Source organism: Protopterus annectens, chromosome 5.part0, assembly GCF_019279795.1.
Source record: "Protopterus annectens isolate FY-2018-M chromosome 5.part0, PAN1.0, whole genome shotgun sequence".
NCBI lineage: Eukaryota > Metazoa > Chordata > Ceratodontiformes > Protopteridae > Protopterus > Protopterus annectens.
This window is the reverse complement of record NC_056735.1, coordinates 1,230,584,853-1,230,612,671: the sequence shown is the minus strand read 5'-3', so window position 1 is coordinate 1,230,612,671 and position 27,819 is coordinate 1,230,584,853. Positions and strand designations below refer to the sequence as shown.

General features: G+C 41.7%; 1 protein-coding gene across 2 annotated transcripts in view; it reads left to right on the top strand.

Annotated features, from left to right (window-relative positions):
- The window catches only part of LOC122801610 (CLK4 associating serine/arginine rich protein), a 1,938,306-nt gene that overhangs the window by 35,827 nt on the left and 1,874,660 nt on the right, over nt 1-27,819 (top strand). For both annotated transcript variants that reach the window (XM_044071085.1, XM_044071086.1), the window contains exon 2: nt 8,378-8,510. In XM_044071085.1, the coding sequence (XP_043927020.1) occupies nt 8,412-8,510 (99 nt within the window). In that variant the 5' untranslated portion in view covers nt 8,378-8,411. The remainder of the gene's footprint in view (nt 1-8,377; nt 8,511-27,819) is intronic.

The following is a 27,819-nucleotide window of genomic DNA, read 5'->3' as shown; positions in this document are numbered from 1 at the left end:
AGAGCTTTGGATAGGTGGGGTAAAAAAGTGTATACCTCTTCCACTCTAGCAATGAGGGCTTTGAATTGCCAGTTTCATATGCTGAAGTACCAGAACTTTCTCCTGAGTCAGTTGAAATCTAAGGTAGATGCTTTGGCAGAGGGCATTGAGTGTAAGGAATTGCAGGATTTAGTTCATGCCTCTGATAGGTGGGTAAACATTCTTTGCAGTGTGGTTTTGATGCTCTTCAGGCCTCTTCCAGGGTGGCTGCCACTGGATCAGTTATTCGTAGGCACGCCTGGCTTAAGGATCAGAATTTGTCAGAGCATGTTAAAGCTCGAATTTTGGATGCTCCCCTTCAGTCTGAAGTTCTGTTTGGTTCTCCTGTGGAGTCAGTTTTGAAGAAAATGGAAGACAAAGCCAAGTCTATGCAAACAGTTAAGGATTTTTTACAGGTGCAGCCCCCTAAGTTTAGCAGAAATTGGCCTACTAAGGGATGGGCTTATCCTTCTTCTGATTTACAGTCTAGGGGCAGATCTAGATGTGGTAGGGGCAGAGCTCATGCTCAAGGTTCTTTCTGGCCTAGGACGTGGAGTTCCCCTGCACAATCTTCAGGTGAGGGCAGGGGTCAGCCTTTTCGTAAACAGACCCAATGACCTGTATCTCCAGCTGCCAGATCCCTCCTGTCTGGCAGCTCCTCTGGGAGGAAAGTTGGCACATTTCAGAAAAAATTGGCTTTTGGTCACTCAGGACAAATGGGTGTTGGACATTATAGATCGAGGCTACAAATTTTATTTTCACACCTTGCCTCCTTTCAAATGCATGCCAGACGTTCCTTCTCAGCAAAAGATGGAGGCTCACAAACAGATTGCTTTACTTCTCAAAATGGGGCTATCCAGAGGGTCCCTCCGTCAGAAGTGGGCCTAGGATTTTATTCTCGCCTGTTTCTTGTACCAAAGAAAGGAAACACTTGGAGGCCAATTCTGGATTTGTCTATTCTCAACACATACCTGGACATTCCAAAATTCAAGATGTTAACTTTGCAACAACTTCTGCCTCTATTAGGCAAAGATCACTGGATGGTAACTCTGGATCTCAAAGAGGCTTATCTTCACATTCCTATCAGGCCCAGCTGCAGGAGGTTCCTGCTGGCTGGGACTTTACATTATCAGTTCTCTGCATTGCCCTTTGGCTTATCTACTGCCCAGGGTGTTCACAAAGGTCCTGGCACCGGTGATAGCCTTCTTAAGGTTAAGGGGAATACAAATCTATACTTATTTGGACGATTGCCTGATTCTGGCTCAAGACAAAGTCGAGTTACTTCACCATCTACAGTATGTTATGGCAGTGTTAAGGTGCCTAGGGTATTCTGTGAACGAAACAAAGTCCAGTCTAGTACCCTCTCAGGACATGTGCTTTCTGGGTGTGAGACTGAATACAGCTTCTCAGATGGCATTTTTGACCCCAGACAAACAAAGAAATCTTACCCTTTACTTCCAACAATTGTCTCTACGGTCCAGGCTGACTGCAAGGACAGTCCTTCAAGCCTTGGGGTTCATGGCATCTTGTATTCTGGTGCTTCCCAATGCCAAACTGCATATGAGGAAGCTACAATGGTATCTCAAAAGCGTATGGACTCAACACTGCCACGATTTGGACACTGTCATTCAGATGATACCTTGCCTCCAAAGGGAATTTTTGTGGTGGGCTCAGGAATGTCACCTAAACTAGGGACTCTCTGTGACCCAACCAGAGGCGAGTCAGATCTTAACGACAGATGCCTCAGACATGGCCTGGGGAGCACACTTCAATGGAAAATGGGTTCAAGACACGTGGCCTGCCAGACTACAACATTTGCATATCAACATGAAGGAGATGTTAGCAGTCCAATTTGCATTGATGGCTTTCAAGGATTTACTTCACCCAGGACAAGTGTTGATTCAGACAGACAACACAACAGTCATGTGGTACATCAACAAGCAGGGGGGGTACCCATTCGTACCCTCTTTGCAGACAAGCTATGATTTTGTGGGAGACTGCTCTCAGTTTGCACCTCACCCTTCAGGCAAGGTTTCTGCCAGGAGCACAGAACTCCTTAGCAGATGTTTTGAGCAGACAGATGGTGGATCCCCACGAGTGGAAATTGGATCCTCATGTCTTTCAACAGTTGACGGTGGCATGGGGGACTCCAGACATAGATCTGTTCGCTTCTCCACTGAACCAACTGCCAAAGTTTTGCACAAAGCTGTTTCACCCAAAAGCTTGGAAAGTGGATGCTCTATCATTCAGTTGGAACAACCTTCACGTTTATGCCTTTCCCCCTCTGCCTCTCCTTCCCAAGGTGCTCCTAAAGGTCAGGCAGGACAAGCCTTGCATGATTCTGATAGCTCCAGATTGGCCACGGCAGCACTGCCTCTGCTGAGGACTTTAGTACGGGAGCCTCCTTGGCCTTTGCCATTAATTCCACACCTTTTGTCCCAGGCAAGCAATCATTTCCGCAATGTCAGGATTCAGTCCCTGCATCTGACAGCCTGGCGTATTCTGTTTTAGACCCTGGGGGGTCGCAGCTTCCTCAACAAGTTTTGAATGTCATTTTGGAGGCCAGACGGCCTAGTACCAGGAAGGTTTATGCTGATAAATGGAGGAGATTTTTTCTTTGGAGCAAAACAAAGAGTTTTGATGTTTCAGTGCCTAATTTGAGTGTTTCACTTCAGTATCTTACAGAATTATTAGACAAGGGTTTGTCTTTCTCCTCTGTTAAAGTTCATGCTGCAGCCATTTCTGCTCACTATGACTGTGACCCGCCATTATTCTCTCACCCTTTGTTCAAGCAATTTCTTAGAGGGGCAAAGAACATAAGACCCCCACGTAGAGCTCCTACTCCTTCCTGGGATCTCAATTTTGTGTTGGAAAAGCTCACTTTACCTCCTTTTGAACCTGCAGCTACTTCAGAGTTGAAGTTTTTGTCTTGGAAGACTGCTTTTTTGTTGGCCATTACGTCTGCTAGAAGGGTATCTGAATTACAGGCTCTAATGGCAGTTGAACCCTTCCTGATATTTCATAAGGATAGGGTGTCACTACGTACTAATCCTACTTTTATGCCTAAAGTTGTTTCTAATGTGGCCTTAAACCAATCTATTCATCTGCCTACATTTTATGCTGATCCCCAAAATAAGGGGGAGAAAATGTTGCATTCTTTGGACATTCACAGGCAGTTACGTTATTATTTGAGCAGAACTAAAGGGTTCAGGCAGTCCCAACAGTTATTCATTTCTTTTGCCTTGGGATCTCAAGGAAAACCTGTTTCAAAACAAACTATTTCTAAGTGGATTGGGCATTGCATTGCTTTCTGTTATTCTCATCATGGTAAGGAGGTTCCGGCTGGAATCAGACCTCATTCCACTAGGGCTACTGCCACTTCTACTGCTTTTTTAAGGGGAGTAGCTACTAAGGATATTTTGGAGGCAGCTGCCTGGAGTTCAGTGCACACTTTTTCTAAACATTACCATCTTCCTCTTTATTCCAAATCTAGGGCTGGGTTTGCCACTGCAGTTTTACAGGGCATGTTAGCAGCTCCTAATGCTATCTGATTTTACCAACCTCCCTTTACCTTTGCTTTGGGATTCTACCCACAGGTTATGACTGCAGCAATGTGAGATGAAGTTCATAGTACAGTTTTGTACCTACCATAAATGTAGATGTTCGAAGATCCACATTGCTGCAGTCTAATTTACCCTCCCTCCTTTCCCCTCTGTAGTTTGGGGTGGTTGTGTGGTTTGTGGTGTATCTATTGTTGCTATTTTGGTGATTGGGTATTTTTCTATTTTTGGCTATGGCCTTTCTTTTTAAGGCCTTCTGACATCTGGGGCAAGAAAGACTGAGGATATGGCGTCGGTCATGCGCTTTAGTACCACGGCGTACTGACGTCAGATCTGAGCGACCATGACCGACGCCAGCCTAACACTTTGGTATTCGGGCCGACCGAGGACAGCGGACTACCCACAGGTTATGACTGCAGCAATGTGGATCTTCGAACATCTACATTTATGGTAGGTACAAAATTGTACTTTATATCCTTGATTTTCTTTCCCAATGGCTTTAAATAAAAAGCAAATAAAGGGAAAGAGGACACTCCAGCTTGGTTCCTCTGTCCAAACACAACTTAATGGAGAGGAACCCTCCCACTTGAATTCTTGGCTTCGATCCTACGGCCGTAATGTATTGGGGAATACAAATACTTCCATTGCCCTACTTATAAAATCCCTGCTTACTCTGTTGAATGCTTTCTATGCATCAAGAACTACCAGCAGCAGTATTTTCTTACGTTCTGCTTCCATCTGGTCATCATTGTTTTATTAATGTTGTCAAATGTTTGTCTTTTCTCCACAAAACCGTATGGATTGATTCATATCAGTCATCTTTGGCAAAGTCTTTGCCATTCTGTTAGCTACTATAGTCATTAACACTGTATAGTCATGGTTTAAAATTGAAATGGGTCTATATAAAGCTGGGTCTGATGGTTCTTAACCCTATTTGGTTAATACAGCCACCACAGCTTTCTTCCAAGATGCTGGTGCCTCTCATTTTTAAAATACTATTAAACAAGGTCCTTCAGATCTTTCACTTTCTTCCCTCCTAATTTCCAAACTTCTACAAGCTGACCACCTCTTCCTGGAGACTTCCCTGCAGATTGATGTGTCATTGTTTTTATCTCATCTCCTGTCTTCACTATTGTTTTTTGAGCCTCATCTTTTTTAAACTTAGCATAATTAAGTCTTCCAAAAATATTTCTGTTTGTGATGTGTTACGCTTTCAACATTCCTCTGTTTTATACAAATTTTCATAACATTTCTAGTTTATCTCTATAATACCTGTATAGGATCTCTAGTTATTTTTCTTGTCATAGGCTCTCTGTTTGGCTACAACTATTTTCTTTTTACTGTCTGTTGCCTAAGGTGTTCTTAACTTATCAAAAATAGTTAACAGCGGTCTTTCTAAACTCATGCATGTTATCCAAATACTCACTTATTTTCTGTTTAGCACTGTGATGTTGATCTGTTCTAGTTTTGCTAGATTCCCCTTGTTCTGAAATACTGTCACCTTTGTCAGTTCCTCTAAGTAACTCCTATAACTACTTTTCCATTTCGCTTTCTTTATTTTATCCTTTTTTAAATTCCATTTTATCCCAGTCACAAGCTATCCCTTCTGAAGAAAATTATATCTTCCCTTATACTTCTTGAATAATTTCCACTACCCATTTCTTTAATTCCAGTTCCTCTCTCATTAACAAGTAGATTTCTGGAAAGTTACTAAGGCTAACGGGCCTAGAGCCCTTACAGGCCAAGCCATATATATCCATAGTTGCCCCAGCTGTCGATGGTTAGGAGAGTGAAGTTTGCAGAGGTAAGGGTCTGTGGTAGTTAAAGGACCACTGCGGGCGAATGATGAAAAAAACATATATATATTTTTTATCTTACCTTGGATTACTGCATCTCCCAAAGCTGCTTGTAGCAAATTATGTACTCATTCCTAATTTTATTTATTTTTTTATCCTTGTCTGTCCTCATGGGGGCAGACATCGTGATTCCTTTGGAAAGCTAAATCTGTCCCATAATCCACAGATTATGAGAATAAGTAGCTCTACCATTTGAATGGAACACCTGAAGCTGCCGAGTTTGAGAGTCTGCAGATCATGTGTCATTGACTGATCTGTACTGAGTTTTACAAATGTTGTTGAGGTACAGGTGGGAAAGCACCAGTGTCTCATTCTTACGTCATTACTTTGCATTGTTATCGGTGCATGTTCTGTAATAGTTATTAGATGTGTGTGTTGACGTTTTCTCAAATTCCTGTTCCCTGCTGAAAGCTGATTATTTCTCACAAAATTTTCTTAAGCTCCATAATAGCAATTTAAGGTGGAATGAAAGTACATGCCATTGTAATCTTCCTTCCTTGCCAATAGACCCTTAATATCACAAATCTACCATTGTCTGTTTTACCTCTTCTGTTGGTATTGGAGCCCCCTAGCAATCCGTATTACTACTTCTTTCCTTTGTCCCTGATATTCTGCTTAATATCTATCCTGAAATTCTGTCTGTCAAATTCAGTACTTTTTATTTGTCTATATGTGTAAGCCCATTACATTCCGAGATAATATAGTTAGAGTAGCTGTTATGATAAAAGGTATTAGCCCTGCCTGTTATACACATTTTGAATGTGTATTTCCAACTTCTGTTGTACATGCTGACACTGTCATGCTGACCTTTTATACAGTTGTTTCTTCTCATATCCATTTGAACCTATGTCATATTTTAAGAATTTTTGCATTAATGAAAACACACAAAAAAATGCATTTTCAGAACACCACGCCCCCTGTTAACTTGCAACAAACTCTCAGAACTATGTATATTTTCAACAAAGGAAGCTTAATCTTCCAGATAAGAACAATTGACCCAAATCGACTCCTACATCCACAGGCATAATGTAATGTAAAATTATAGTTACTAATACTGAAATGCATGGTTCAACCTCTGTTCGCACTTAACACTTATTGCTGTATGTTCTTATGTTTATCCTCTCCCAGATATGAAAAACGTGTGCTTTTACAAAAGATTTACTTGCGGCGCTAAGAAAAAGTGCACTGGCTACCTTTAAATAATATCTAAATTGTGCACTGTTCTAGTAAGTGCATTAAAGTGTTAAGGTTATTGTGAGGCTACTATCTGTTATTTACTTCCCATAATTTCAAACTTTATTTTTTTCCTCTGGCTGCTTAGCATTGTACCTTTAAACTGTACATTACCCTCCACAAAGAATGATCAGAACTCTCAAGATTAATTGCTTGCACCTGCAGACAGATCATATCCATTTAAAAGTACTCAGCAGTGAGAAAAAATACAGCAAACAACTGGAGTTGCATGAAGGAATCTTTGTGAATTTCACTCTGGACAGAATGTACAGAATTCTCCTGGGCGTTTGCCTTCAGCTACAGACTTTTGTCTCCCACTGAGAGCATTTGCTAATGGAAAAAAATCTAGCATTTGCTAATGGAAAAAAATCTAATCTCTCTGCAGATGCTAGAAACTTAGCATTTTTCATGGCTTTCATCATTTTGTCTTTTTGTAAGCAAACAGGCTTGAACAAAATATGTTTCTAGCTTAAATGAATGACATTAATCTAGGCATCCACCTTTGTAAAAACAAAGGAAAGTCCCACCCATCCCAGAAGCCCAAGATGACAGCATTATATTTATTCTCTCCAGCCTTTCTTTTCTTGTTATACTATAAAGCTTATATTTCTTAAAACTAAAAAAAGTATTGTACTTCAATATTTTTTAACGTATACAACATTCACTTGGAGACAGTAAATTGGTAGAAGGCTGAGTATGCCTGTGCGGTATGGAAGTTCAACAGTGGCATCTAGCCATTTGGCAGTATGAACACTGGCTCTAGATGACTGTCACTGCTGAAGTGATATCCTAAACTCCTGTGCAAAAAGTGTTGCGGATTGATGGATACAGCTTTCAGTGAAAAGACCTCCTTATTTAAAGTACCTCCTGACTGCACACTGTACGAACGTGTTTCACAGTGTAGCTTGCAGTTTATATCATGAAGGGTTTTATACAAAGTTGTTTTTCTTATGTTTACTTTTTTCCCTTTAGTGTCCTTCTAACCATTAATGACATAATGTGTGGTGTGTGTGTTTTACAGTTCTCCCTCAAGAGTAACAGATTCAGCAAAGTTCCATTCTTTCTCAGACACCTTTTCTTGCAATGTTATATTTCACAAATGCGATTGATGCTTTACAGTCTCCCATTTATTCACTAATTTCAATGTTGCTGGCCTTCCTGATAATCTTCTCCCAACACCAGAGTCTAATTACTTTTATCCTAAGCTAAAAGTGAAGTGAGTCTCAGGAAAGTGTAATTATTTTAGCTTTTTATAGTCAAGTGTCAGCTAAATGCGTGCATGGTATACAGTTATGCTCCTGGAATAGTGTGTCACAGGTGAATTTAATGACATTGCATTGCTTGCTAAATACAGCTGCATTAAGTATTAATTTAATTCTACTTTATAGAAATGGTAATGTAGAGTGACATGTGATAATTGTTCTTGCTTATTTTGAAGTGTGTCCATGATGTGCGTTTCCGTGTATATAGTACATTACTCCATTCATTCCAGACTGGGCTTCACATTCTCATTTCCTTTTTCATTGTTAAAGGAGCAGTATCACTTGACTTATTGATATTCACAGGGAGTTCTACATCCTAAAAGTAATAAGTTCTTGCGCATATTCTTGAGTGGTGACCATAATGCAGTTATATGTATTTTTCAAAAAGTTTTGCTTTCACATTTGCAGTTGTTTCATTTGAGTGATTTTTATGTTTTTACTTTTGCAGAGTGGTGAAGTGGTAACAAAAATTTAAATGCAGAATGTGGCATGAAGCAAGGAAACATGAGCGGAAGCTTCGTGGAATGATGGTAGATTATAAAAAAAGGGCAGAACGACGACGAGAATATTATGAAAAAATTGTAAGTTGCACTGTTTTTCTGTCAGTCCCCCCTCCTACACACACATACATCACCCCTGCTGACCACCTGCCTAGTAGGTGGTCCATTTTTCCACAGTTGGGTCTATACACACTGAGCAGAGTGGATGAGAGTTGTTGACCACGACTGTTAGCTGAGATATATAAGTATCCTGTTTTTTTTTTTTCTGATTATTTATACAGATTATTGTTTCTAACAATTAATATATAGCACTTTTATTGCCTGCTTTTTAGTCTTTGAGTGTATTTTATTGCGATTAACTAATCTGCACAAGTAACTGATTTCTTTGCAGTTAAAAGCATTCTGTATCTTTACAAATCTTTTATCTGTTTAAAAGCTTTCATTTGTGACTTTCTCTAGTGCTTACTGTCTGTAGGCTATTGTTTTTAGCTGAAGCCTTTCTTTAACTTGGCTAAATTGTGTTAATTGTCTGCTGGCTAGTGGGGGCTGGTTCTTTTGTGTTTCTGTAAAAAAAAAAAAAAAAAAAAAAAAAAAGTTGTTCTTCTGGTATTTAAGCCCTAACTTTGATAGGGTTCCTGTGTATACACACTGAGCAGAGTGGATGAGAGTTGTTGACCACGAATGTTAGCTGAGATATATAAGTATCCTGTTTTTTTTTTTCCGATTATTTATACAGATGATTGTTTCTAACAATTAATATATAGCACTTTTATTGCCTGCTTTTTAGTCTTTGAGTGTATTTTATTGCTTTTAACTAATCTGCACAAGTAACCGATTTCTTTGCAGTTAAAAGCATTCTGTATCTTTAGAAATCTTTATCTGTTTAAAAACTTTCATTTGTGGCTTTCTGTAGTGCTTACTCTCTGTAGGCTATTGTTTTTGTCCCCACCCTCGCAGTTGTCTTGCTTTTATACTTGGTGGCTTTGCAGTTGCCCGCCCCTACTGTAAATCTGATCTGTGACACTCCTCCCAGTCTAGTGCCATTAGCTCATTCTACCTAATACAGAGAGAACATTGGATAAGGCCTTCTGTTTCTCCTTTTTCCCTTAAAAAAAAAAATTTTTTTTTTGCCTGAATCTCCTTGTGTTCTGACTGTGCTTCTCAAACATTTTGGAAATAGAGAGTATATTTCAGAGCATTTATTATAACTGTAATTGCCTTAATATTGCTACAACTCAAGTGCTCTAGGTTGCATTGCAACTGAAGTGTTTGTGTGTTTTAGCTGCTTTTTTGTATATATAGACTTCTCTGTTTCTTTAACTAAATAAGCTCTGCAAAGTTGTTTTATTGCATTCCTGCCTGTATTTCTGAGTTTTTTGCACTTTTAACGTTTGTTTTTGCTTAGTTTAACTGGTAGGCTACACACTCAAGTGCTTAGCCAATTAAAGCATTTACTGTGTTTCTGTACCTAATTTCTGCTACTTTGTAAAAAAAAAAAAACAAAAAAAAAAATCCTTGTTTCCCGCCTTTACTGAACTAGAATAGTCCAGTCTTCAGGTATTGCTGATCTCTGGGCTGTGTCATAGTTCCTGTGTTGCCCATATCCTTATTTGGATAGGAGGAAGCTTCTTTGTCCACCAGTGAGAGTGGGGAGCTCTGAGCAGCCTATCTGTCCCTTGAGGAGTGGTTCCAGCCCAGTGCCTTGTCGCTTATTGGCCGTTTTGGGCCATTTCCTATCTCTTTCTAACCCCCTGCTTTAAAGCCAGCTTTAGTGTGCTTTTGCACTTGTAATTTAAAGTTTGTCCTGTTTGTTGCATTTACCTGTTGAGGCTACACACTCAAGTGCGCTAGCCTGTGTTACATATTTATTGCATTTTCCTGCTGTTTGTTGCTAAAAAGAAAAAGAACAAAAAAATTATCCTTGTTTCCCCGTCTTTCCTGACCTAGAGTAGTCCAAATACAGGCTTTGCTGTATTCTGGACTTTTGGAAATTTCCTGTGTTGCCCATTTCCTTTCTTGGATAAGGGGAGGCTTCTTTGTTCACCAGTGACAGTGCGGAGCTTAGAGCAGCCTATCTATCCCTGGAGGAGTGTTCCCAGCACAAGAATCTGGTAGTCTATTGGCCGTTTTGGGCCAATTTCTAGCTCTTTCAAGTCCCCCTCTATAAAACCCGCTTTGCGTGGTTTTGCGCAGAGCACAGCATCGGGCAGCTCCACTTAATTGGGTTTAAACCATTCTCGGCTTCACAAAATCTGCTCTTCACTTTTTCCTTAGAACTGATCTAGTTCTCATAATAAACACCCTATTCCCCTGGCACTTGCTCACTAAAGCAATTATATAAGTCAGCACTAAAAAATTAAAAGCACTACACCCTCACAAACTCCCCTTGAGTACCTTGTTCCCCATTGGCCTTTTTTTTCAATTATAAAGGAATTCCCAATACTATTCTAGCATGTCCAAAGGTCAGTTGTCAGTCTCCTCTCCGGTCCAGCTTGTGAATCTGGGAATCTTGAGGCAATGTTACAACTGCCTCATGTACACAGACAACCCTCTCTTCCTCCCAACAAATTCCAACACATGTGAGAGATGCAACCATATAGCCAAACTGGAGGCTAAGCTCTCTCAACTCAGTACTGGCGTAACCAGTCAGGAGGAGAAGGAAATCACACTCACTACAATTCCAGTCTCACATAGACCTACCACGACAGCAAACCAAACACATAAACACACAAAACGCACTCGAGGCTCTAAATAAAAATCTGCCTAAGCAGCAGAGACCTCCAAAGCAGACACCCAAGCAACCGCTACCCCAAAACAAAACACGTGCAACACATAGCTCACAAAACCGGTGTGCCGAACAGTCACAGCCATTAAGGCTAAACAACACACCTGATACACTTGTAATAGGTGACTCTATCGTCAGGCACACTGACGTCCCGCTCACCAGGCTGAACAAGGAGAAGGTCATGGTGAGCTGCCTGTCGGGCGCTAGGATCCGCCACATAACACAAGCACTCAGGTCACTCCAAGGCAAGTACAAATATGACTCAGTCATTGTCCATGCTGGTGTGAATGACCTGAGACGTACCTCCCTGGACTACATGAAAAGAGACATAGAGGAGCTCTCTGAGCATGTAGCCCAGGCTGGTATGACCCTGACCTTGAGTAGCATCTTACCCTCACCAAGAATGATGCTACAATATGAAGACAAGATGATCAGTTTCAACAATTGGCTTAAGTATTGATGTCATTCAAAGGGATCCAATGCCTGTCAGCCTGGGATGACATGCTCGACAAGCCACAATGCTTCGCTAGGGACAGCTTGCACCTGTCACCCCTGGGCTTTCGGATATTGGAAAAGGCTCTTGCCACCCCCATAGTGCCTTTTTTAGGCAAGGCTCAAAAGACAAACCCACCTCCATAGGTATCACAAGGGATAAGAAACTAAGAGTAATGCTACTCAACGCCAGAAGTCTAAACCTCAAGATGCACACACTCGAAACTCTCCTTAGCAGAGAACATCGATATCTGTGCAGTAACAGAAACCTGGTTCAAGGCTCCCGCGAGCACCCCAGCACTACCAGGTTTTACCTCATACCATGCTTTTCGGCCCCAAAACTTGGACCGAACCACAAAAGGAGGGGGAGTATCAATATTCGTCAAAGATACCCACACCTCCAGGTTGGTGGCACAGTACGAAGCATCAGAGACTATCCATGTGCAACTAACAGTGGGTAAAACTGCCTTCCAGTTTATAGCCTGCTACAGACCACCCTCCCAAACCCAGGAACCCCACTCGACCTTCCTGAGAACACTGGAAAATATGAAGGTCTCTCCAAACACCATTATATTGGGCGACTTCAACTACCCAAACATAGACTGGGAACATTACTCTAGCTCCAACACCCTAGCCCAAAGGTTCCTAGAATTTATAAACTCAAATGCTATGGAACAACTTGTTGCCACTCCCACAAGAGGGGAAAACATACTGGACCTGATCATCACCAACATGGGGGCTCTATGCTCCAGACCAGAAGTGTATCCCTCACTGGTAAGATCAGACCATAAACTAATCTCACTGGATATTCACATCCCGACCCCAGCCCCTGTCCAGAAAACCACAGTGAAAAACTTCTCTAAAGCAAATTTCACACTCCTCAAAACCAAGGTGGAATCCTTCAAATCCCCCGGGCCTGTGGAAAATACGGCCCAGACCGCAGAATCCTTTATAAACGAACTCTGTGAACACCTTCAGGAATGCATGGATCATGCAATCCCAAATAAAACCAAGACCCAATCCTCCAAAGGCAGGCGTCCTGTCTGGTGGACCCCAGCCATAAACAAACTATACAATAGAAGGAGGAAGCTACTACATGATCGAGCAAAATCCCAAAAAGGGAAGGCATGTGTGATCAGTATTAGCAAAAAACTGCGGGCACTCATAAAATCGTCTAAGGCCAGCTTCGAGAGAAAAATTGCACAGGACACTAAGGATAATCACAAGGCTTTCTTTAGTTATGTTAGGAACTTGGGTGGGAATTCCCATATATGCTCAGAATTAATCCAAAATGTCAAAAAATACACCGAACCCACAGACATTGCCAACATCCTAGCTGACAGGTTCAGCGCAAACTCCCCCCCCCCACCAAAAGGGCAAATATCTATACCAGCAGAGTGCTGCCCCCCCGACATCTCAGATGCTCAGGTAAGAGCCGCCCTCTCCAAAGCAAAAACCACAGCATCAGTGGGACCAGACGGTGTCCCGGGCTGCGTTCTACATGAACTCCAAGAAGAGCTAAACCCAAACATAAAACTACTGTTCAATCTCAGCCTTACTACAGGATATGTACCCAAAGAGTGGCGTACAGCAACAGTGGTCCCTCTCCACAAAGGTGGTGCCTCAACGGATCCTGGAAACTATCGCCCCATAAGCCTGACTAGCTTGGTCTGCAAAGCTATGGAAAGGATCATCATGGACCTCATAAGTAAAGATATTGGGGACCTACAGACACTGGATCCTATCCAGTTCGGCTTTGTTAAGGGCAGATTCTGCCTCTTAAACCTGGTCGATTTCTTTGAAACAGTCACCAAGGCCATTGACGAGGGGAAGGTGGTCCACACAGCCTACCTGGACCTCGCAAAAGCCTTCGATACAATACCCCACTCGGGCATTATAGATAAGCTCACCAGCTTAAATATAAACCCCTGTGTCACTAGATGGGTTGCAAACTGGCTCAAGGACAGAACGCACATGGTTAGAATTGCTGGAGCCATGTCAGACTCCAAACCAGTTACAAGTGGCGTCTCACAAGGCTCAGTCCTGGGACCTCTCTTGTTCGGTATATATTTCTCGGAGGTACAGGCCAACACGGAAGGACTGTGGCTGACCAAGTTCGCAGATGACTGCAAACTAGGCGCCATAATCGACTCTCCAGCCGACACAAGCATCCTACAAAAGGGCCTGATAGAAACAGACAACTGGTGCCAGAGCCATGGCCTCAAGCTAAATGCCAAAAAGTGTATAGTCATCCCCTTTGGCAAAAACAAAGTGCCCACAAATTACCACATAGGTGGTAATCCATTAAGTACGGAAGAAGTAATTAGGGACCTGGGGACCCAAGTTGATAGCAGTCTCTCATTTGAAAACCACGTGGCCAAAGTGGTTAGAAAAACATTTTATATAGCCCAGCTAATCATGAAGGGATTCACATCTAGATCAGGGGAGGTCATCGTGCCTCTTTACTCATCCCTCATCAGGCCCATAATTGAGTACAATGCCCCTTTTGGGATGTACCTTAGCAGCCACCTGCAGCAACTGGAAAGACCCCAAAAGTACCTCACCAAGAGGATCAAAGGGCTCAAACAGATGCCATATGCTGCCCAGTTAAAGAAACTCCAGCTCTACTCAGTGGCATACCGCCTGCTCAGAGGCGATCTGTGCATGATGTATAAAGCCATGTCCAACCCGGAATTAATGGACATGCTGCACCTCAGAAAATCCAAATCCCATCGAGCTACACGCTCGAGAGACTTGAACCTCAGCACTGAAATAAATAGGACATGCTGGAGGGACAGATTCATAACCCAGAGGCTCCCTTCACTCTGGAATAAAATCCCAGTCCAGGTTAGGCAGAGTCCCTCATTGACTCTCTTCAAGAGGAATCTTGATGAGTGGATGGGAGATCGTAGGTTTACCCCGGGTATCACTTCTGTGTCACTGTTAGACAGAGGCACGGTATACTAACCTCGAAAAAGGGCATAGCAAAATTCATTTAAAATGGGTGGCAAAAGCCAAACGCACTCTGGCTAGGCTTATAAATGCCCTAGGGCAGATAGCCTAGTATGAACCTATGAACCTATGTTCTGTTGACTCGGGTCATCTTCTGGTTATTACCCAGTTTTCAGGTGACGGAGCTTCTTTGTGTTTAGACCTAGTTTCCTATCTTAGACTGAGTGTCAGAGACACACACAGCTCCGTTCTACAGTAGTTGGATATATCTGCATATGGGATAAGCAGTACTTGGAATATATCTGCATATGGGGTAAAGTATATCAGTCTCTGCAGAAGACACTACAACACAAGTGGTGGTATTACAAATGTGGTGTGTGCTGTTGAAGGCATTTACAGTGGATATAAAAAGTGTACACACCCCTGTTAAGATGCCAGGTTTTTCTGATATAAAAAAAATTAGACCACAGTAAATCATTTCAAAACTTTTCCCACCTATGACCTATAACTTGTACAATTCAATTGAAAAGCAAATCTGTTAGGGGAAAAATATAAAAAATAAACATACAATAAGCTGATTGTATAAGTATGCGCACTCTTAAACTAATACTTTGCTGTAATTAAATCAAAAGGTGCTTCAACGATCAGTCTTCTTGAGTACACACCTGCCATCAAGTAATGAGACTCTGATTAACCCCAAATAAAGTTTGGCTGTCCTAGTAGGATTTTCCTGACATTTACTCAGTTGCCTGCTACAGCAAAAGCCATGGTTCTCAGAGAGCTTACAAAGCATCAGTGGAATCTCATTATTGAAAGGTATTAGGAGAAGGCTACAAAAAAATTTCCATAGCATTGGATATACCATGGAACACAGTGAAGACGGTCATCAAAAAGTGGAGAAAGTATGGGACAACAGTGACGTTGCAAAGAACTGGACATCCCTCCAAAGTTGATGACAAGACGAAAACTGGTCAGGGAGGCTGTCAAGAGACCTACAGCAACACTGAAGGAGCTGCAGGAATTTCTGGCAAGTACTGGTTGTGTACTACATGTGACAACAATCTCTCATATTCTTTTTATGTCTGGACTATGGGGTAGGGTTACAAGACGGAAGCCTTTTCTTACACCGAAAAACATCCAGGCCTGGCTGAAATTTGCAAAACAATACATAGTCTGCCAAAAGCATGTGGGGAAAATGTTTTATGGACTGATGAGACCAAGGTTGAACTTTTTGGCCACAATTCCAAAAGGTACGATTGGCACAAAAAAACACTTCGCATCACCAAAAGAACATAATCCCCACGGTGAAACATGGTGGTGGCAGTATCATGCTTTGGAGTCGCTTTTCTTCAGCTGGAACTGGGGCTTTAGTCAAGATGGAGGGAATTATGAGCAGCTACAAGTACCAGTCACTTTTGGCCCAAAACCTTCAGGCATCTGCTAGACAGCTGAAGATGAAGAGGAATTTCACCTTTCAACACAGCAATGACCCCAAGCATACATCCATATCAACAAAACAATGGCTTCACCAGAAGAAAATTAAAGTTTTGGATTGGTCCGGCCAGAGGGCAGACCTAAATCCAATAGGAAATCTGTGGGGTGACATGAGGGCTGTGCACAAGAGATGCCCTCACAATCTGACAGATTTGGAGTGCTTTTGCAAGGAAGAGTGGGCAAATATTGCCAAGTCAAGATGTGCCATGCTGATGGACTCCTTCCCAAGAAAAATGAATGTTCCTAATTAAATCAAAAGGTGCCTCAACAAAGTATTAGTTTAAGGGTGTGCACACTTATGCAACCAGCTTATTGTATGCTTTTTATTTTTTTTATTTTTTTCCCCTAACAGATTTGTTTGTTTTTCAATTGAATTGTACAGGTTATAGGTCACGTTAAAGGTGGGAAAAGTTTGATGTGATTTATTGTGGTCTTATTTGTAACGGGGTTTGTACACTGTTTATAGCCACTGTATGTTGGTGTACCCCTCTGTCATACTGAAGGCTTAACAGTGAGTCTCATTTTACTTTTCTGTGAGTTTTGTTACATCATCCTTCCCTAATGAACATGGTTTAATCCCCCTTTTGACACCTTATTTGGCTGTAGAAATACAGATTTCTGCTGTCAGGAATTTTCCGTGTTCATAATTGCATTGATAAATCTGGATTTAAGTTAGGAGTTTAATGGCAAATGAAATATAAGGTACTAGTACTATGACAGATTTGGAGGGGAACTATAACTTTGGACCCATGAATCGTCAGGACGCACTTTGTCACATCCTGTAATGTAAATGTGTTAAATTTTAAACAGTTTTGTTGAATATGTGGAGTTCTAAAGTTTTCCTTATCTTTAGATGTACTAGATTTGTGGTCATACTGCTTTTGTTTAAGTTCAGTTTACGCCATAGTAATGAGATAATGAGTTATTGGAGCTGGTGTATATTTTAGATTTGGTGTGTGTCAGCAATCTCTCTCCCACGCCACATACATACACTGGGGAATGCAGAGTCTATGGCATCCTCCAGTGTATGCATTTTTATACCGAATGAGTTAGAAGATATTTTAATGTTTTATTAGGAAGTGGCATTTTGCTGTTGTAGAAACAACAGATCTGAAGTTGTTGACTTCATTCATTCTTCAACCTGTGGGTTTGGATTTGAGAATCTGATCTGACTCGACCGTATACTAAAGCTCTAGGATCCAAACTTTGAGCTCCTCCCCTACCCTTAATGCCTTGCTCCCCCCTCATCCTGTCAGATCTCATTTGCTGAGCTTCTGCTAGCAGGGATTGATTCTGAACTCCTTGGGTTTTTCTCGTGAGTGAAAATTTTTTTTGTCTATAATAATTTCATGTTTCTATCTTAGACTTTTCCTTTCTATTTAGCTTAAAGGTTTGTCTTTGTTCCGAGTTTTTAGACTTTTGTAAGCTTATAATTTCTTACCCTTCTCTGTAGACTTAGCATTTGTTTTCTATTTCTGTGCATTATCTGCCAGGTCTTCCCGTAGTCCCTCTGAAGCAGAGGTAGACAAAATATTGATGGAGTTTCTGTGGGCACAAATCCATCTGAGAGGTTTGCCTGCTCCATCCCCCTCACAATCCATGAGCCATCAACCTGCCTTTGCTCCAATAACTCCTTCTCCAGTCCAACTCTTGGGTTTGGAGTTATCGGGCCCAAAGATGCCTGGAGTCGAGATGTCCGAGCCAACAGGTAATGAGTACCTCAATTCCGACAGTTTCCCTGACTGCCCTGGCTCCCACAGTTTTGGAGCAGAGCAGTTTTCTGAGCCGTAGTTGTGGTGTAGTGTCTGAGGGGTTGATGTCTGCTGCAAAGTTTTTGGAGATGTCTCTTCCCCTCTGGGCTTCAGCGCTTGACAGCTCAGTTCCAACTCCACACTCAGATCCAGGGGTGGAGCTATTTCATCAGGCTTTTCCCTTAACAGCTTTGGCTCCGGCGTGGGGGGCATTGCCCTAAGTTTCTTGTTCACCCTCAGCATTCAAAGTGATGATGAGGGCTCTTTCTGCACCCAGAAGAGCCTCGACTCTCCCTACTTCAGTGCCTGGTCCCTCCTCAGCAGGTATTGTACCTGAGACATCTGTTCTGTTACCCCTGGGAAAGCCTACCCAGAAATAGTTGCAGGGTCTTTACCTTTTGGAACATTCAGAGTCTTTCGACACTTCCCTGGAGCACCCCACCAAGGAGATCCCTCATAAGCATCAGTACAAAAGGAGGCACTTGGATTCCCCATTGGAATCTCTGATGAAGGACACTGTTATCGATGAAGGGGAAGACCCCCCCCCACCCCCAGGTCACCACCTGAGGATGTCTCCTTTGGAGACATCATGGAAATTCTTTGCCAAAAAGTTGGTTGGTCTGCCCAAAGCCCTAACTCGGAGGACTCAGCGTTTCTGGAAGGAGCTGGACATAGTGGGACCCATTCCTAAGTGCCCCGACAAAATCCCGAGTGCCCCTCCAGACAGATCCCATTGGACTAAGGTTATCCCTGTTGATGCCGTGGTGGTTGCAGCAGCCACTAAGAAGGAGCTGGCCCAACAAAACTCCAGTGTCCATCCCCCTAACAGGGAGTCTAGGGCTTTGGACAGATTCGGTAAGCAGGTGCATGCTTCAGCAACATTCACATTGCGAGCTCTGAATTATTTGGCATATGTAACTAGACTACAGAGGAACTTAGTCAAAGAACTGTCTAGTCCTGCTCCAGGGTCCAGCTCCGCTGAGGAACAAAAGATCTTTTCCTCCAAAATGGACACACTGCAGTCCATATCCAACACATCCATGAGGCTAATTTCTAATGATGCAGAAGGTACCTCAAGGACGGCCGGGTCAGGCATTGCTATCAGACACCATGCCTGGATGCGAGTATCTGATTTCTCTGAACCCTTCCAAGGCGTCCTTCACTAATGCTGCTTTTGATGCATCATCTTTGTTTGGTCCAACTGTCAGAGACATGCCCTCCCAAAGTGAAAAGGATGGAAAGACCTTGTCTATCATTGGAATTCGCTTTGCTACCCCACAAATGGCCCTTTTTCAGGACGCAGCTTGGAGGTAAATAAGGCTGTTGTTTCAAAAATCTCATGGTCCTTTTCAGGATTCGCAGTAAGATTTTTCCTTCAGAGGCAGAGGTGAAAATGGTGCCAATGACAGACTCCGCCGTCTGGGCAGAGGGGGTTCAGTGAACCATGGGTCTCGATACTTCCCATACATAGAGGCCCAAACAACGATCCTGAAAGACTGCCTGACTGCTCTTCTCTGGAAGCAGTTGGGGGACTATTATGTTTACACTCAACAGCCTGGGATGCCATCATGAATGATTGTTGGGTGTTAAATATTGTATCCAGAGGTTATTCCATACCCTTTTTCCAAAATCCTTCCCCAACCAGGAACCTACCAGATGTGCCACTCAGTTAGAGGGAAGCTGCAGCCTTAGAGATTTCAGAGCTGTTCACAAAAAGTCATCCAAAGTGTCCTCCAAGACCAGCTCAGATGAGGCATCTACTCCAGATTCTTTTTAGTGCCCAAAAAGATAGGGGACCTCAGACCCATTTTGGATCTCACCAACCTCAACAAATCAGTAGCCAAATCAAAGTTCCAAATGGTCATGATTCAGTCCATTCTGCTCTTCCTGCAGAAGAATGATTAGATGTGCTGTGTAGACTTCCAGGACATGTACTGTCACATCAAGATGAACACGCACTCCTGTTCAGAGTACTCCCCTTTGATCTCACCACAGCCCCCAGGGTGTTTACCAAATGCATGGCAGTAGTGGCAGTGCACTTGAGACTGCAAGGATGTGTTTCCCTATCTGGACGATTGGCTCCTCACTGCTCCCACCAGCCATCGACTCATTCAAGCCAGGAACTGCCTCTTTCAGCTAACCTCAACCTTAGTCATCTCCATCAACTTGAAGAAGTTGCAGCTTCAACCTGATAGACTTCATCGGAGCCCATCTAGACACAACACTTTGCTTAGCTATCCTTTCTCCAGACAGGATGTCCACCTTAAGACTCCATGTCAGACAGGTCTTGGATGTTCCTGCTCACCCAGCAGGTCTTGTCCTTGGGGGTCTGGGTTCCATTGCTGCCACCGTCACTGTTGTTCCACTAGTATGGCTTCACATGAAAGCACTTCAGTGGACTCTGGCGGTCCAGTGGTCCTAACTTGATTGGGTGACTTGGTGGGTATGACAGTAATGTTGAATATGCAGGGAATCCCTTCTCTGATGGTTCCAATCAAATGTTCTCCAACAAGGTCGACAGTACACCCCCCCCGGGGGGCCACAGTGACCATGGATGCTTCCCAGTTCGGATGGGGGGTGCATTATCTGGGTCAGATGGTCCCAGGCATGTGGTCCCATCTCAAGACCAATATGCATATAAATGTCCTGGAGATGAGAGTGGTGCTTCTGGTGTTGCAAGCCCTTCACTCTTCTGTTCCTGTTGGGATCATTACAATTCAAATAGACAACATATCAGTTGTTTGGTATATCAGCAAACGGGAAGGAACCCATTGTGTCGAGAAGCCATGAGGTTGTGGCAGTGGGCGATCTCTTCCAACCATTTTCTAGTGGCAATGCACTCATTCCAGAGAAGTCAAACATTCTGATGGACAAGCTCAGCAGAACATTCTGATGTCTCGCAAGTGGTTTCTCAATACTTCAGTGACGAACATGATATTCCAGAAATGGGGTCAGCCTTGCTGCAATCTGTTCGCCTCTCCTTCCAACACAAAATGTAGTGAGTTCTTTGCCTTGATCCTACCTCAGGGACAGTCGCCAAGAGATGCTCTAGTCCATGCTTGGCTCCCCTGTTCTGCTTTATGCATGTCCTCCTCTTTGTCTCATTCCCAAGTTTCTGTAGAAAGCTCAGAAGTTGACATGTAATATAATCTTCATTGCTCCCTTTTGGCCTCAGAATGTTTGGTTTTCCTCCCTTTGGTCTCATCTGGTTTGTCCGCTGTGGACTCTGGATCTTGTTCCAGATCTTCAGTCCCAACCGTTAGGCCAGATCCACCCAGATCTCTTGAGCTTGAAACTGACAGCTTGGTTGCTCCAATTTCAGTGATGGCTAGAACTCCCAGGCTTTCATCCCCATTGAAGATCTTGATTGCAGTACATAAACCTTCTACCAGAATAATATGTAATAGCAAGTGGAAAAGGTTTTCAGGTTGGGCCCATCAACACCATTTAGACCCCTTTATGGTGCCTATTCCAGCCATCCTTATTCTTAGCCTCTATTTTCCATAATGGAGCTAGTTTCTCTACTGTGAATGTTCAGTTGACAGCCATTTCCAACTTTCACATTGGGGAAAACTCCTCTTCTTTGGCCTCTTGTAAGTTTTACAACACTTTTATGAAGGGTACTTTTCTGCTTCGCCCGACGATCAAAAATCCCATTCCCCCTTAGGATCTCACTATGGCTTTGCAGGCTTCGGTTGCTCCATCCTTTGGGCCGTCAACGAAAGTTGTATTGAAGTACTTGTCTTGGAAAACCGCATTCTTAGTAGCCATCACTTCAGCTAAGAGGGTGTCTCAACTTCAAGCCACTTCATCCAAGCCACCTTATTTGATTTTTCACAAAGACAGAGTTACTCTGCATGCTAATCCTTCTTTCTTGCCCAAGGTTGCTTCTGAAACTAACATCAATCAGGTCATCAATCTTCCAGTCTTTTCTCCCAACTTTCAAAGCAAGGGAGAGTATAAACTTCATATGCTGGATATACGTAGACTATTACGTTCTTATTCAGACAGAACAAAACATTTCAGAAGGTCCGATCAGCTTTTCATATCATTTTCAAAGACTAATTTGGGTAAACTAGTCTCCAAGGGCATGTTGGCCAACTGGATCACCAACTGTGTTTCTCTTGTGTATTTTTCCAAAGGACTTTCCTTACCTTTTTTAATTAAGGCACATTCTGCTAGGTAATTGTCCACGTCCTCAGCCTTTTTGTCTAAAGTTCCCATTTATGATATCTGTGAAGCTGCCACTTGGGCAAACTCTCGTATCTTTATATCTCATTGCAAATTGGACATTATTTCCAGAAACAGAGCATCCTTTGGTTTTGCAGTGCTGCGGAATATCCTTCCATGAGGGCCTCCCAAGATTACTATAGCTGGGGACTGTGTCCCAAGGTTGAAGATGAATAAATAAAGCAACTTCAGATAAGGAAGTTATGTACTCACTGTGACGTTCATCTTTGTTGCTGACTTTATTCATCTTCAACCTTTGCTTTCTCCATCCCCCCTTCCAAATGAATTAGGACCAGGCAGATATGCTGACAGTACTCATTTTTCACCTGTTTGAGCTTCTGAAGTGTTTTTCTAGTTTTCTTTATACGTACATTGAAAATAGTTATGTTGGAGACATTGCATGTGTTACAGCAGCAAACTGGCGAGATCAGGGCATTGTGGATAGTGGAGGAGCTCAGAGTTCGGATCCTAGAGCTTTAGTCTACGGCTGAGTTGGATTCGATTCTCTGATCCAAACCCACAGGTTGAAGATGAATGAAGTTAACAACTCAGATGGAACTTTATGGTGAGTACATAACTTAGTTTTGAAAGCTAGTAACCAAATGTAACGTACACAACTCTGATAACCTTCTTAATTTTCTGGTTTGCAGTGGTTGTAAAGATTAAATATGATAGGTACTGGTGAGCACAAGGAGAAACTTTGACCAGTTTATTTTGGCATCTTGCCTAAATCAAACTGAAAAGGAATTTTGGAGCTTTGTGCTCTGCATTTGGAAATAAAAAGCAAGATGTTTTGAGTTGTGTAACTGCATGTCTGTTGTGAGAGAAAGCACCGAAACAGTAAAGATCTTGCCTCTATTGGAGTATGACTAAGTCATAATTTTCAGGAAACTGTTTAGTGCTTTGGTTTTTGCTGATTGAAATGTATAGTAAACTCTCAGTTAACCGGCACCCATGGGGATTTGTAGATGCCTTATAACTGTAGTTTCTGTTTGCTTGAGAGTTGCTGTTAAAAATAGGCCTGACTAATACTGTACCCTATACTATTTGTTTGGTTTGATTTGCTCTCAGGTTGGGGAAAGAGGGAATTTATTCCTATCTTCCTTTTTAAAACTCTCAAAATGTAAGGTATGTTTCTGCGGGGCAAAACAGAAAGTGCAACACATGTAATGTATTTCTTCGATTTTTTTTTTTTTTTTTTTTTTTTTTGTGCTGCTTGTTCTGGTTAACTGAGAGTTTGCTGTACTAGTTTGAGATGGATTCTTAATTAGTTGCTGCTTGGTACTTATATGTTTACCTGTGGATTTTATGATAATTAGTATGCCATGAGTTTGTAGTGTTAACTGTTTATGGTTTGAAAACTATGCTTCAGTCCCATTTCCATCATGGTGTACCCTAGCTGCCACTTTGCATTAGTCCTACCATGAAGGTATACTTGGAAATGTAATGTGTTTGGCTAGAGCATGATCTGATGGGTGTTGCAGATTGTTCCTGCATGGTCATGTCATTTCTTCCCATTCATTTCCATAAATTTCAAGTTTATCCCATGCTGTACTTGGTAGTTAAATTAAATGTGTTTTTTTTTCCAGCAAGTGCTAATTAGACTAGGTGTTAGAATATATCTTTTCACTATTGGTCCTGAGACTTTGGATAGTATAGAGGAGGAGATGACTGTTGGTAAGGTCTTTTCCATATGGGTTCTTAATGATTCATTAAACTTCAAGGACTTCAGCTTCCTAGAACTTGGGTCTGCAGGATCTGGTGAGTGTACATGCGTCCATTTCACAGCTGCCTGAGCTTGTATGCCATTAAAAGATTAGAATGTCTTTTCTTTTTGATCATTCAGTTTCTGGGGAGAGGGTGTAGACAGAAGTTTGATTCTGCAGGTGCAAAGCTTTACAGGATTCAGCTATGTGTCTGCCTTCTACGGCCCCCTGTGAGCAGCAGTGTAAATCCTATTGGTTAAACAGCGCTAGAGTGTAGTCTACAAGGTGACCATTACCTTCTTGTAGAACACATCAGTTTCAGTGCCTTCTTGGTCTGAGCTTAGTTGCACTGTTGTGGTTGGTTTTACTTTTTATACTTGAATCCTCTGCATTGCCAGTTGCTTAAATTTAGTTAGATTGCCAGTACATATTTTCCTGATACTTAAAACCATAGCCAGCTCAACCATATGCAGGTGTTTGTTTCTCTTTTTAATTGAACCTCAGTTTAGTACTGTCCTTATTAAACAAGTCTGCATTTGTTGACGCACAGTATTTTAGTTCAAAGTGTCTCAAAAACAGTAACTGGGAGCAATATCTTTATCTACACTCCGTTGTATCACAGATGGTGTAATTTGTTGTCATGTTGTTCATTTGATTGGCAAGTAAATAGACTGTCTTGTTCTCTGCAAATGTATTTGTTACCTAGAGTGGAAGTTGATTAATTCACCTGATTGTTTATACTTAAGCCAGCTGAGTAGAATTTAGTGCTGTTGCCTTATTTTATTTAGGAATTGATCATCACTTACTGAGTGCATTGCACTGTTTTCACTGTACTGTAATATTTAATACTGCATTGTCATCCTTTCACTGTTGTATTGTTTATTAATTTATCTCCGTTATTATTTCCAGTTTTTGGTTGTTGGTAGTGTTGCATTAGTGTTTGTAACTGATTGACAGTCTGTTTTTAAAGCTGTTGCACTACAGTTTTGCACTAGAGACTATTATTGGATTATACAATCTGATAGTTTTGTTTGTCCAGGAGTACCAAACTGTATTGTAACCCTTTGCTGTATAATGACCGTGTTTGGAACTGTCCAGCTGTTTGTAGCTACTGCTCTGCAATTACAGCAACTAGAGCTATTGGATTAGACTGTCTGTTGCTCGTTCCTGATACTAGTTGGGTAGAGGCCAGATTAAAGTATTGTTTCGACTGTTGATTGCACTTGATCACACTTTTGATTTTTGCTGCTGTTGGATTGCTGCTTGCAGTAATTGTGCCAGTGTTACTGAAATTGAAAATATTGCTCTGTTACTGCTTTTGAGACTGCTTGATTAGATTATTTCTGCCATTTGTTACCAATTACTTTATTGCTGCTGCATATTACTGTTATTTTTTCACTTAGGAATACTGTCACTGTTGTGTCCAGAGTTTATTAGTGCCTATATCCAGAGTTGCATCTCATATTCTTATGAACTTTAACTACATTCCGTATTGTCACCATATTCTAGTTCATTCCATTACACCCTTCTGTCTAATCTTAGTAACTGGTATTAAGCTGTCCTGTTTTCTGATACTCCTTTTGCAGTGGCCATTAAAGAATCTTTCAACTCTTGCCTCTTCTGTACCTAGCCTTATAGCAGTAAGTATTTTAAGGCTGTGTAACAACTGTTTTATGCCTACAGTAGACTTTTTTTTGCTACCACACAGTGATTCAATGTGTAAGAGGCATGTGTGTTGAGCCTGGAGGCCACACACATGCACTTTCACTTTACCAGCTACTGCTGAACTTGAACATTGCGTAAACCTCCCACACTAAGGACTAAGATGCCTTAGACTTTAATTCACAGTGTAGTACCCCTACTTTCACCCACACACCCCTACCCAGTGCCATTACCTCTAAGAGTCTCAAGAGTGCAGATTTCAGGGCCTTAAGGGACACACTGTGATTATGCTTACCCACTGGAGTGTTTTAGTAATAGATTACTTTATTGTCAGGTGTATGGAAAACATCTTTACTGTGTTGGATGAGAATAGGTTGATAGACAACTGCCTTTGAACTAGGATCTGGGACATAACAAGGGGCTCTTAGATTCTGCCATCTTGACAGATATATTTATTACCCGATAATGACCATATGGGGGTAAGTGACCATAGGCACTTTACCCAGAATGACATGTAGAAGGATATGATTGAGCTTGCCGTACATGTATTTGCGGCAGGAAAAATACTGTATTGACTGGTATTTTGCTGTCACCCAGACTGATGCTGAGCATCAAAGACAAGGTAATTGGTTTTAATAATTGTTTTATGTTCCTAGTGTAATTTATAGGGTGAGATCTGTTGCATATCTGCTTAAGATGAGATGGCTAACAAGTCTTCCTTCATTACCATTGTTGGTCTGCACCTTTCTTACCATGGCTTTCGTAGTCTGGCTAAAGTCTTTGCTGCAGCTATACTTTAGCAAAAAAACAGACCCAAAAAAATGCCCAAACTTAAGGTTCTCTTGCAACTTGAATACATTCATATATGTGGCTAGAGATGTAGTTTTAGAGGAGTGAAAGCTTTCTCTTCATTCCTGGATATATTAGCACTTGTCGGGTTTTTTTTATTGTATATGAATTTGTGAAGGATACTATCATGACTGATTCTCAGGACTCTGAAATTTAACTTTTAGATGTCTGAATCACCATAGAGAAGATTAGTTGCCATTTTATTTAACACCCAGAATATTCTGTACTGAGTACAAAAGCTTTTTAAAACCTTAGCTAAATTCTGTATTAATCCCATTGTCTTTGTGCTGGGGGACTTCAACTGTCCATTAGTAAACTGTCTGACATACACTGAGAATTGTCATTCTCATTGCCGCCTTGACATTCTAAACGCTAACTTTTGCGCAAGATAGTTAACTATCCTACCAGTGCACAAACACTCTTGATCCTGACTTGAAAATATGGCCCCTTCTTGCACTCCTCCATATGTATCATCATTTTCTCCGATCAGGCCATAAATTAGGTTACTCTTCCTTTTAAAACTGTTGGTGCGTTCCCCTCTAAATAACTCACATTGTGCTAATCATTAGATCACTGCTGCAGTAGCCTAAGCTATGTGAGTTATATTGTGCTTAGTATATAAGAACTGGCCAACTTTCATAGCTTAAATGTACCTTCCACATGCACAGACAATTGAAAGGTTGAGCTAGGCAGGAAGAAAGCCAGCTGTCTGGGCACCGAGCTGTTCAGAGCTTTCTTGCAGCCAAAGAGCACTTCTCTTGCAGGCTATTGAGGATTGACAATTTGCTTGCATTTATCCTTTGCTGGGCAGATAAGTTCCTTGGAGGGGGGGGGTTCCACATTTATTTTTATGCCTAAAAGAGTACTCTCTCTTTTAAGAACAGTTTGTTTTTGCTTATGTTTTAATGATTTGGGAGCTGACACGTGACGTTTGTCAGTTGAAGTAATATTTTTTTGCTGTTTTTAGTGTAAATTTTTGTTGTATTGAGGTTTACTCTGCCTTCTCGTAATGATCTTTATAAATTTTTTTGGGGAGCTGAAAGAAGTGTGTTTTGTCCTTGTTACCGTGTAGTTTTTTCTTAAGACACTATATTTTTTTCATACTTTGAACGGTTATTGCTGACTTCGCTTGCAGCCTGTCAGGGTTCTTTCTCAGCATAACCATGGAACAGCTAAGCAGTTCCTTGATTCTTCATTCCTCTGGACAGAATAAAAAGAAAATTTCAAGTCAGATTTTGCCAGTTCAGAAGGATGCAGTTAAATCTTTGCTAGATGTTCTTATTGCTTCTGCTTCTGAAGTAACCAAGCATTCTTTGAACTCTTCTTATAACTTAGATGATGCACTTAACAAAGCATCAGCTACTGGGTGTGTTATGAAAAGATCTGCAAGGTTACATTCTCAAAATTTGCCTGAAGATGTAAAACTTGAATCCTTCCTTGCTAGGGAGGTTGTATTTGGACCATCTGCT